This window comes from Nomascus leucogenys, chromosome 12 (genome assembly GCF_006542625.1).
Source record: "Nomascus leucogenys isolate Asia chromosome 12, Asia_NLE_v1, whole genome shotgun sequence".
Lineage (NCBI taxonomy): Eukaryota > Metazoa > Chordata > Mammalia > Primates > Hylobatidae > Nomascus > Nomascus leucogenys.
The window spans coordinates 95,097,465-95,110,575 of NC_044392.1; the positions used below are offsets into that span (position 1 = coordinate 95,097,465).

General features: G+C 35.4%; 1 protein-coding gene across 3 annotated transcripts in view; it reads left to right on the plus strand.

The window, feature by feature from the left end:
• The window catches only part of ADGRL4 (adhesion G protein-coupled receptor L4), a 149,770-nt gene that overhangs the window by 40,300 nt on the left and 96,359 nt on the right, over positions 1-13,111 (plus strand). Inside the window, exons 1-2 of one of the 3 annotated variants that reach the window (XM_003260239.4) lie at positions 948-1,129; positions 2,546-2,695. The exons of 1 other annotated variant lie outside the window; for it this stretch is intronic. In XM_003260239.4, the coding sequence (XP_003260287.2) occupies positions 1,108-1,129; positions 2,546-2,695 (172 nt within the window). In that variant the 5' untranslated portion in view covers positions 948-1,107. Of the gene's footprint in view, positions 1-947; positions 1,130-2,545; positions 2,696-13,111 lie in introns of those variants that run through there. One more of the 3 variants, XM_030825140.1, reaches the window with a different exon arrangement.

Below are 13,111 nucleotides of genomic sequence, written 5' to 3' on the forward strand. Positions count from 1 at the left end.
GAAAGGTAAAATGGCTTGTGTTGATGGCAAAATTAGTCGTTTCCTTTCTTTAAATCACCTGTATTTAAACTTACATATAATACAATTCATCTAACTTATATACAATAAAATGCACCAATTTTAAGAATACAGTTGGATAAGTTATGACAAATGCATGTACTCATGTAACAGTCACCTCAATTAAAATATAGAATATTTTCATCACCTCAATTTCTCCTTGTGCCTTTTTGCAGTCAATCCCTCTTCTGCATCCCAACCCTGGGCAACCATTGATCCATTTTCTGTCATGATACATTAATTTTCTCTGCCAGTTATTTTTAATTTTTTAAGCTAGAATTGTTTCCATGTTCCACTGTGAAGGATCTCTTTCTGCATAATCGACTTGTATATTAACATGCAAAGGACATGATGCACCAATTTTTCTGCAGATGTAAGGAGGGGCTACAGTCGAATTTTACCTGAAATTGAGTTGATACTGGAAAACACAATCTAACCTAGACACAATGGACTATATCCTTATTTTAAACGATGCAACCCTGAGTCATCCCAGCAAGGTAGGGCCTGAGCACTGGCATGCCCCTTTGCATGGATTCAGGACTCCTGACTACTTCTTGACCCATTGTTCTTTAGGAAAATTTATCGGCGAGTATATTTTAAAAAGGCTATGTCTTGAAATTTAGGTGTCAGAGAGAACCCCTAAAACCTATTGAGTTTTGGATGCTCCCTCTGGAGGGGCTCCCCGTGGATCTACGAGACCTTTGCTTTTTAAGTACTCACTTTTAGGGTGTCGCTCTGGGAGCTGCGCCTGGGGACAAACTGATTCCTCAGTGGGGCTGTAGCATTGCTCAGGGTCAGTGGTCACGAGGCAGGGAATGGAGCCCAGGTGGGGTGGGGAAAGGGGATGGAGGCCGGACGTGGCCAGCGGACTCAGGTCTTGACTCACACACTCACACAAAAGAGGCCGGAAAGTGTCCGGAGGAAGCCGGCGCGTCACGGAGGACGGATCCGGGACCCTGCCGCGCCCGCCCAGCGGCGCCCGGTCCCGGGTCCACAGCCGCACTCACCCCGCCGCGCTCTCCGCCACCGCCACCACCGCGGCCACCGCCAATGAAACTCTTCCCGCTCCTAGGTGAGTGCTCAGCGCCCCCGGTCTCCGAGGTCGTCGGAGGGACCAATCCTTCGTAGGGGACTGGATTTTGTAAGAGGTGGGCTCACATGGCAAGTGTATTTGGCAAAATCTCCGAGGAGAATTGACTTAGTACTTCTCAGGATGTTTTTCTCCTTGACCTTTCAACTCTAAAGTTCAATATTCCAAGGTCCAGGGAATGTTACCTTTTTATTCCTCTTGAGGAAGTGTCTGTCCAGCATCCCCTTTCACCTTTCTTCTGTTCTGACCCGAAGAAATTTGGGAAATCCAAACCATTAACACCCATGGGAGGCTTCCTGGCATTTTAAGGGAATTGCCGGGCCAGATTTGAACTTCATTTTGACCGTACTGTGCAGAAAGATAGTAAATGACGTCTCCGAGGGTGAACTAATTCCGGCTTAGTCAGTATACATAGTTATTTGCCACTAGGATTTAGAAGAGAATACTTAAGAATTTCTTGGTACCTGGTAAGGACAACTAATGTTAGATGACTGTTTTCAGAACAATGACCTCATGCTTCATAGCTGTTGGTCCTCAAGACTCTTGAGAGGGCCTGGTAAAACTATAAAAAAGGAACCTTCTGTACTTTTCCTTATTTTTTCCTATCAGTTCACAACATATAATTTCCAAATGTGTTTCAATAACTCTGATGTATAGTCTTGTTTCTTGTTTTGTTTCATTTTTTTTGTTGTTCACATTTGTGTGCTGTTCCATTTCTGGAAGATCAATCTTTGACTATAATCTTGAGTTTGTTTTTTTGTTTTTAGTTTGTTTCTAAATTTCCCCTAATAGAAAAACAAACAGTGAAATAAATTTTATTATGAATAATTGAATTGAAAACAATTGAAATTGAAATTGAAAACAATTGAAATTGAAAACAATCATTAGAACACAGAAAAAACAGCAATTGCATCTGTTCTCCTAGATAAGATGTCATCTTAAAATAACACAGATTTGAATTTACAAAAACCCAAATACTCAATTTACCTTCATTTCTACACAGGATTACTCCCAGAGGAGGGAAATTGCTTTACAATCAGGCAGTTCCCTTTCAAAGTATCTCACCTCAGAATGAAGGGTAACACTTAATCAACGTGCTATACTGATCTGGGAATACAGTTTTTATTATAAAGCTGAGTTGTTTATTACATGTTAGTTTCATTGAGATTTACTTGATAAAGGCTGAAATTGAAAAAAAAAAAGCCTTCATCTTAAAAGTAAGTTTTACTTACTTGCTTTTGTGCTGTTACTTAGCTAAGTGCTCTCTTGGGAAAAATTTATAATCCATTTATCTAAATAGAAAGAGAGGGTAATTTATGTTTATTATACTCTAATTCAACAATGGGGAGAGGTGTTTGTTTTACTTTTTGAAAAGGTGTATTTCTCTATTTTATTTAGTGGTTTTTTCCACTTTGTTGAATTGTTCCTATACTCAAAATTGCACAAAGACACCTTGTCTCCCAAATGCAAAATGTGAAATACGCAATGGAATTGAAGCCTGCTATTGCAACATGGGATTTTCAGGAAATGGTGTCACAATTTGTGAAGGTAAACAAGCTTTATTACTTCTTTTGGATTATACTGTAAGATTAAATTCTGATGTGAATGCTTTTCTGTCCTCCAGAAACTAACTTGTTTGTGTTATACTGTTTAATTTCACATTATTTAAAAGACGCTTAAGTAGCTAAACAGTAAGTTTGACTTCCCATGTCAAAATTTATACTGATTTATATTGATTTTCAAAGACTTCATGCATATCTTATTTTTTGGTACGAATATTAAAGATTTCCTTTTAGCTCATGCTGGAGATCCAGGTATAGAGGGCATAGTCAACAGCTTTGGGAACAAAAGAGTTCATGAAATTTATACTGGTATGTATTCCCTTCATATAACCTCTTTACATGATACCAAGTATATAAGTATTTGTATACCTATATGGTATATGATACCACATATACAGGTACTTGACCACCTATATTTGGAGATGATATTAAGAGATTCATGGTTTTCTCATGCATACCCTGGGCATAGGAAATGACAGGACAAAGAGATAATTTTGAAAAGACATCATCTTTTGAAAAAGTAGATTTATAATCATAGAACTTTATGCTACTGTCCAGAGACAGAATGCCGGAAAGCATCTTTGTAGGGTGCAGTTTAGCCCATTGATATGATCAGCAGAACACCATCTGATAATCAAATTTATATAATTTTGTGTCTGTAGTTGTCACCTCTACCCCAACCTTCCACTCCCCCTAACACGCTCAATCTTTTTAAATTCGTTTTCAGTAAAATCTAGTTTTAACTGTGTAGAAGAGAGAGAGAGAGAAAAAAGTACTAGGTCATATGAATTAGTTTTAAAATATAATTAAATAGCAAGTTAAAATTATAGCTGTGTGGTGTTATGCATCTAAATGTATTTAAGATAACATGAACTTTTTCTAATTAAGCCAGGATATTGTATATTGTTAATATTGCATGTGTTTGCTTACAACAAAAACAAGTTGTATCTTGTGATTGAATTGTATAGCCTCTTTAAAGAAATTAAATATGCAGTGTTTAGTAAGACCAAACTTCATCATAATTAGGTTGAATGTTTAAAAAATGTACAGCAAAGCTACAGTTCACTTAATGGTGCATTAAATCAGGCGCTTCTGCTTGTATACAGAGCCAGAATTTGTAATATACTATTTTACAAGAATTGCAAAATTCTTTTCATAAATAATCTTAGAAATGTATTGTGTATTTAATTGAATGGCATTATAGCAAGTGTAAAGTTGAGTGACCTTCAGAATGCTGCATCTCACAAATTAGTGGGCTTTTCCACTAATCATTACAAATTGTACCATAGTACTTCATAACCAGCATTGCCTTTTTGTTATGTAGATATTTTTCAATTGTCATATTTAGCGTAAGTAACATCAAAAATTTTTCACATTTTGGACCTTTAGCAGCCAACCCGCTTATAATCACGTTTCTAATGATTTCTTTTAAAAACGCATCTTCCATTATCTAATGCAGTTGTTTTCCCCCGCTGCCTAAGTCAATAACTAGCTAATAAACAGAAAATTTTTCCATTGGAAAAAAAAATTCTTTAAGACCTTTTGGCCTGCAATTTCTTTTCACACAGAACATAATTTGTAATGGGAATTTGTTTCTTTCTTAGGTTCACGTTAAACTTAAATTCCCTTTCTGTTTTAAAAAAACTCCATATACACTTGTTTTGATATTTATTATCTGAGATTTGTAGTGTCTTCTTAACACTGTTCAAACAGTGGTTTTCATCTTTTTCACCTTTTATTAATTCACTGACAGGTTTTTAACCTTTTTTTAGTCAGGATAGTTAATATGCTCTTTAGAATTAAAACACTGTATTCCCAACTGCTGAATAGTCTAGGTTATATTTTGAGTTTTAAGATTCTTGTTGGCATTTTCATCTGTAAAGAGATTCCTCACCTTTCCTATCTTTCTCTAAGATTGGTATTATGGCAAGATGAAATGACTGGACAGGAGATTAGCTACAGAGAATGCCTATTTCTTGAGGAATAGAATTTGTTTTCTTTTTTCTGTCCTCAATACCGCCATTATCATAAAATTTGTCTCTCTCAGAGGTACCAAAGAAATGTTATAGTAATAACCTAACCTCACTAAACATATTAGAAGAGCAAGTTTTGAACAAGTAATTTATAATTTGTTTTGCATGGTCCTAAAAATAAGCTTTAATCATAGTGAATTTATTTAATTTAATCATTTTTAATTCAACAGATGTTTATTAAGCACTTTGATCATCATTGTCATAATCACATCAACATTAGAATAGCTAATATCTACTCTGATCTGAGTCCAGAAAATTAATTAACAGAGGCCTTATAGTCAAACATATTGATTAAGAGTACAGGCTGTGGAATCAAACAGACTTGGATTCAAGTATTAGCTCTACCACTTGTTTGTGTGGTTGACCCTTCCTAATTCATGTTTATTCTACCTAACAGAGTCATTTCCTGATAGACATAATTTATCATGTAACTCAGCTACTTAATACCTGCCAATGGCTCTTCTTTGTCAACAGAATAAAGTCTAGGCCCTTAACATTCTGACTTAATTCCCATTGCCTTCTCAACAAATATGCCCTCTGATATATATCTGGCATGATATTCATTTAACCTCAATTTTCTTTTTCTTTATTTTATTTCTTTTTTGTTTTTAAGACAGAATCTCGCTCTGTTCACCAAATTAAAAATACCATTTTCTGTTTATACTTCAGGCTCTACCATCAGTTTATGAAGTTGATAGGCAGATAGATAGATAGATGATAGATAGATAGATAGATAGATAGATAGATAGATAGATAGATATAACTATAGATGTGTATTATATAATATGCATTAGTGATAAGGGATCAATGACAATAAAAATTGAATATGGTTTTCCTAGAGCTTGTGTTCATTTTATATGCAAAGTGAACACGGTGACTGTACCATCTTATATTTCCTGTTCTGCCATATATTTTGAAGGTGCTAGGAATGTAAAACTAAATAAAAATTGTATTCTATTTATTTACTTATTTAAGATGGAGTCGCGCTCTGTCTCCCAGGCTAGAGTGCAGTGGTGCGATCTCAGCTCACTGCCAGCTCCGCCTCCTGGGTTCACGCCATTCTCCCACCTCAGCCTCCCGAGTAGCTAGGACTACAGGCACCTGTCACCATGCCCGGCTAATTGTAAAAAAAAAGTATTCTAAATGTGGATTATCATACATTTTTATTCCTGTTGCTTTTCCATGAAAATTCTGGTAGAAAGGTGACTAGAGAAATAGTAGAGATAGCACTTCCAATACTCCCCCCAAAATCACTGAGTCCAAATTTTCTGCTTTGTTTATTATAGTTCTACTCTTTTGTCAATATTTTAAGGTTGCAAACCTTATTTTGCAAAATTGATGACATTTCTGTTATTCTGGAAATGTCAGTTGTCTATAGTCCCAATTTTTAGGGCATCAGCACACTTCTTAGTAAACTCCTGGTTATTTTAAAAGTAAATTATCCAGTCTTGTACTTATCTGTGTTCCCATTATTTCTCTTCTTCCTTATTTACTCTCTTTAATTATTAAGTAAGTTTCAGGTTTGCAGCTTAATAAAAAAATTATATATTGATGTTGATTTTAGTGACTTCTGTGAGCTAGACACTATTCTAAGCACTTCACATGAATTTTTAAATTTAATTCCTACAATACTTCTCTGAAGTAAGGGCTGGTATTATCCCCAATTTATAGATTAAGTAATTTGCCAGAGAAAGTATATACCAACCATTGCCTCATATAACCCTCAAACTACTCTGTGATATAGGTCTGCAAATAAAGAAAGTGAATCTCATTGAGATAAAATGAATTATTTTGGTTCTACCCTACCCCCATCTGCCTTTTCCCTGCTACATTATCAAAACAATCATATATATATGAAGATATTTTAAGAATCTGGCTGGGTGCGGTGGCTGACGCCTGTAATCCCAGCACTTTGCGAAGCCAAGGCAGGTGGATCACCATGTCAAGAGATTGCGACCATCCTGGCAAACATGGTGAAACCCCATCTCTACTAAAAATACAAAAATTAGCTGAACATGGTGGCACATGCCTGTAGTCCCAGCTACTCGGGAGGCTGAGGCAGGAGAATTGCTTGAACCCAGGAGGCAGAGGTTGCAGTGAGCCGAGATCATGCCACTGCACTCCAGCCTGGCGACAGAGCAAGACTCTGTCTCAAAAAAAAAAAAAAAAAAGAATCAATGGAAGTTTTAATATCTTCATAAAATGCATAGGTCAAGTACAAGAGTTTAACTCCTGTTCATTAACTCCGTCAAGACAAGTGAATTGAAAAAAAAAAAAAAGCAATGAAATCAGAGGGAGGCCGTGAGAAGTCCGCAAATTAGAGTGAAATTCTCAAAGCAGTGTCGAATGCCACAAAAGGGGGCAGTTCGGTGCACATAAAGAACCCTGCAGCAAAGAGGCTGGATTTTCCCTGTGGTGGCGGTATCCTGTCCTCTTCCCAGAAGTGGAGACAAATCTAGGTGATTGTTTGAGACATCGTTTTCCAAAGGCTACACAGATTGGACATTCTATTCCTCATTGTTTTTCTCCAGATAAAGTCAAGAAAATACTCTCAAAGAAAACTTGGTCATCTGCCTGGAAGCAATTCTTGAGAGTGAAAATTGATGCCACCTTTCTGTCTTCTCCTTACTGATGCTACCTAGAATCATGCCTCAAAATTACTGTACCCACCTGCGTATACAGAGAACTCTGAAATCTCTTACTTCAGAGATGGTAATGGCTAGCTGGCAAAATCTGGAGCAAGTTACCTGTGATAATCACCATTGTTTTTTAAATTATAAATATGAGAGTCATTTAAAGATAGTCCAGTCATTGAGGAACAGTGAACAGCATAAACACATAGATGAATAAATAGAAAAATTTGCCTGAAAAGCCGTACTTTTAGGTTGAAGAAAACACTCTGATTTATATTCTCAAAGACATTCTGGAAAATTTCGCATCCAAACAATTACAAAAATTTGGAAGAGGCTTCTATGTACAAAAGAACTATCACACAACAAAACAACTTATTACTTTGATATAACCTCAAACCTTTGCATGACTCAACCTCTTCCACACTCTTTCTCTAATTCTTCTCCTTTCATAGGAAGAGGTATCAAGATACAAAGCTGCTAAAATTGTCAGTAATGCAAGCCAGTGCCTAAAATCCACCATAAGATTGAGGTTAAAGTTTCCCATTCCTGGGTTTTCTGTCTTGCAAGGGTGGTTGCTGGATAGAACAGGGAAGCTGCAAATATTTAATTTATTTATATATCTGTGGAAGATACACCAGGACAGCATTAGTCAAGATATTCTTGAGCGTATCATCTCAGTACCATTCCCCTTTTTATATCCCGATTTTTACTCCTTTTAATCTTTTTTTTTAATCTAGGTCCAGACCTTTTTCATATTCCTCCTGTGCTTTATCTCAAAGGTTAAACAAGGTGATCATCAATGTGTTTTCTGACCCTAACTGCATGGTTTGCCTGTGATTTTTATATTGAAATGTCATTAATGCAGTAATGGAGTCCATACCTGGCAATCATTGTTGCAGAACCTCTGCTTCATTTGATTAAACTCAAACTCATTTTGTGACTCACTTGTAACTTTTGTTGTTGTGATAGTGTAATCATCTCTTCGCTGTGTTGTGTGTTTACCCCAAATGATTTCCTGAATTCACTGGCTAATTTGATTGTTCCTGCGAAACAAACCTGAAGTATTTTTTTCACCTCCTATAAAATATATTTATCTTCTGATAATTGTTGAGATAATGTACAACAATGGGCTGAAAAATAATCATCCCACAGTTGTAGAGCTAAAAAGCGAAGATGGAATATAGGACAGCAAAATGGAAAATAAGAGAATAAAACTGAGAAACAGAGGACCAACCATGGAAGTCCTCATATTCATCTAATAGAAGTCTTATTGAAGAAGGATTCAGGCAAAATTTAGCAGAGGATAAAATAAAAGACATAAATTAATTTCCCAAAGCTTAAGAAAGTCATGAGCCTTCAATTAAAAGAAACCACAGAAGACCACTTATCTTCTATGGAATGTGCCTGTGCCTTCACTTCTCAGTTTATGTTTAAGGAATATGCATTGATATCCTGCTATAAAAGAAGAGTATAGTTTACTTCACAACCTGTCACTTTTATTTATAGATTCAAGTTTTTTATAATCTTTATGTCTTTAAGTATTAATGGAATATACTAGCTGACTTAACATCAGGCAGCTCCATTTCTAGAGCCGAGACTAAAAACCCACTCAGATCGTGAGAAGAGAGAAAGTACTTTTCAAAAGGACATTTGAGTGACTGTTATCAGGAGGATGAATAGATGCCATGCAGCCAGAAAGGCAAGTGACCACTGCAAGAAAGTTTCTGTCAATCCCTTCAGTTCCCATTTCTACATCCATCTACTTTCATTTAACCACTACTTTATCTTTTTCCTGAGACAAATTCTAGTCTAAAGTAAAGGGAAATTTGTCAGAAATCTTGTGGCATATCGTATTAATAATAAAATAATTTCTAGATTAATCTCTTGTCCTCCAAGTTCTAATTACTGGACTCCTCTTTTATATCTTATGCTCCAAAAACCAAAACCCATCCTTATAAATTGAAATCCCCTTGGTATCCTATGCTCCAGTGGCTAGATTCTCTAATAATAAATTTTAATGTTTCTGTGCTAAAGTCTCCAAATTTGTTACGTATATTTTATCCCTGTCCTACTAAGATTCTCATCATAAATCACAAAGAGCATCCGAGCCTCAGTTTCCCTAAAATGAGCAGATTGGATTAATATCTTTATTGATGTCCCTACAAGATTTAAAGTTATTTGATTCTACTATCATAATACATTTATTTGAACTGTAGTCAATTTCCAGTTCAACCAATTCTTGGGTTAATAGCCTCAATTTTGGACTCAATTTAAAACATGAAAATGAAACAGATATGGATTTTGATCTCTTGTTTGTAAGCTCAGTGCCCTTGCCACTTTATTGCACAGTTCTGTTAAACTCTGATCTCTGGAGCTGGCATGACCAATGCAGGAGATGCTTTATCTACTCTTTGTACTCCTCTCATCTCCACTTATGACCTGGCACACCGTGATACTCTTTCCTGATGAGCCAGGATGTGACCTGAAAGTTCTTCTCCCAATATTACCAGGCCGGTGCTACAAATCAGTAGAAGTTGGCACATAAATGAAGCATTTTTCCATATTTTCTCTGGTGGTTTCCTCCCTCAGAAGGAATTTCTGGATCAATTTTCTGCGACCCCTCCTGCATTACAGTGCTGAAAAGTAACACATTAAATATCCATATGATCAGTGATAGAAGTACTATATTGGGGTCACTTGAACCATTACAAGTAAGTGGAAGGCTGTTACATCCATGATTTTTATATTTTCTCTCCTATTGGGAAGGTTTAGTCACTGTGATGTGTGATTGAGAGTACTCCTTTGAATAAGATGGTGCACAAATTCATTTAAGGGACAGGAGGGTTGTAATTCTTGTGATTTTATAATTGCCATGTAAGTAACAACTAAAACAAAATGGTATATAGTGGAACTGATCTTTGTGTTGCAATTCCAAAAGATCTTTGCTTAACGAGTGTTTATGTTCAGAAATGGTAAAAGTAGAATTGATCAGGAAGGCAGTTGTCTCAGCTAGGAAGTAAATCCAAAAGCCACATTTATTCATTCTGAGGGTAACATATATTGCCAGGCATCAAAATAATTTTGCACCAAGCTCAACTAATGAGGCAGGATGATCAAGTGTATGTGTGCTCAGAGGACAAATTAGACCCTTTCAATACTGGGACTGTTACAAACCTGGTTACTGTCCAAGACCGGATTCACATGCCACTTTCTTTGCAAGGCTTTAAAAAAATCTTATCTGTCAGTAATAATTGTTTGTTTTTAATCATGCTCTCTAAAATAGTTAATGCTAGTAGTGAAAAAATAATTTCCTTTTATTTTTAAATTGATGATGGAGTTTGCCTGCTTTTCATTAGTGACTGGGAAATCCCAGCAATGACTACCCTTTGAGGAGAATGGATAGTTCTTACTTTTTATTGTAACCTTGGAAACTACAAAAATCCAGTCTACAAAATGCTACAATTCTGATTTGTTGATGCCCCATTTTTATTGTTCTTTACCTATGTTGAATTTATTGAAAGACCATGAATGGTATTTCTGTTTGCAAGAATCAAGCACTTAGATCTCATTGAATGTCATATGTTGTATAAGGCTGAAATGGGATTACTTTAGATGTAATCCCATCTCAAACATTTTGCTGTAAATACAGAGCATCCATCATAGCCAAATGAAAAATTTGCATAAATGATCAAACTCAGTATCATAAACTTTACATTGGTTTGCTCTGTGATATCTTTGTCTTCCTACTTCATTTTAAGGGATGAACTATGCAAGTCTGAATTTTCATTGACTTATTCATTGCCTTTGTGAACATTTTCAGGAATAAGGAAGTAACATTTCCTAAGACAGAGTTAGCTGAAATATTGGCACTAATGCCTTGTAATGGTCTGTTTTTGAAGCAGGCTTCAGAGTCCCAAGAATCACTTTGTTACTTTCTTTTGGATCTTATGTATCAAATATGATTTTTTCACAAAAATTCTGGGAAGTGTAAAATCACTGGCACTTAAAAAAATGAAATTTTTGGCCAGGTACAGTGTCTCATGGCTGTAATCCCAGGACTTTGGGAGGCCAAGGCAGATGGATCACGAGGTCAGGAAATCGAGACCATCCTGGCTAACACAGTGAAACTCCGTCTCTACTAAAAAAATAAAAAAAAAAAATTATCTAGGCATGGTGGTGGGCACCTGTAGTCCCCGCTACTTGGGAGGCTGGGACAGGAGAATGGCGTGAACCCGGGAGGTGGAGCTTTCAGTGAGCCGAGATCCTGCCACTGCACTCCAGCCTGGGGGAGAGAGTGAGACTCCATCTCAAAAAAAAAAAAAAAAAAAAAGCAATTTTTGCTTAGAATCATATTAGTACTGTAAGTTATTTTTAATTACAAAAATAATTTTACTGCTTTTACTCCATGTGTTATTCATAATGCTTGTCTCACATTTATCACTCACTTCCAATGAACCAAACTTCATAAATACAACTTTATGTAGAGCTAAATTTATTCTTCAGTAAACTATTTAAGATGAGGTTTTATAGGTTTAATCATTTTTTACATTAGGTGTAAAGGTGAAAGACTTTATGCTGTTACAATTTCATATTTAAAAAAATTTATTTTGTTTATTATCATGCCCTAAATTTGATTAAAATGGAGTGCATGACCACATAAACCAACTGGGAAGAAATATTCTTTCTCTCTAAAACTTTAAGTCATTTTAGGAGAACTTTTGTATTCTCAATATATAAAGATTATAAATAAAATATTTTGTACATCCTCGAAAAATGCTTGGTTTAAATTTAAAAAACGTATTTTAACCCTCCTTAAGTGTTACTTTCTTCCTCTAGAAAAAATTATTTTTCTACTGTTTAGCAGTGTTACAATCAGCTAAAAATTACATGTTTAGGAGAATGTAGAAAAAAATAATTTAAGAAATTCTAAATGTATTATCCAGGATAATTTTCTACTTCCCTTCTGCCCAAGATATAATTTAATATCCTCTGTTTTATCAACTATCAAGCATCAATTGGTCTGGAGTTACATAGATTTGTATAGTTTGTTAGTCAGCTGTATGACAGAACACCACTGTACAGTATATATTATATAGCTTTTATATAAAAGTATCAATCATTTGGATTGATAAAAAATGGAACAAATCAAATTTGTCTGGCATAAAAATTGTGATTTTTCTGAATATTAAAACATTGAGGCAAGATTATTGAAATATTCTTGTATCCTTAACTATTTGGTCCATTGCCATTGAGCATAGATGAAAAGCACCAACCTTAAATTATTGTCCTTTTATGTGTAGTTGTGAGTAGGGTAAGAATGAGAGTATTAGGAGGAAAAAAAAGTTTCCAGGGCTATTGGAATATAGGGAACAAACTCTAACACCTGAATCTAATAGACAATATTTTATATTCAAGTCAAAGAATTTTCATTAAAAATGTGATTATGTTGAGTGTCCTTGGTCAGACAAGCTCAATTCCTGAAAAGTCCCTTTGCATGGGATTTACTGCAAGGTAATGCTATTTTCCATATTAACATGATTTTTCTGCAATCTTATGTTCAGATACATAATTTATATTACCAAGAAATCCGGATTAGTGTACACTTTCGTAGATTCTCTTTATAATTGTTTAAAAGCTCCCAAATAAATTGCTGAAAGACAGAATGTTAAAACTGCTCAAACTTTGTACTTATTTTAAGGAGGAAATTAACACTTTGTTCCTTTATTTGCCATGAAA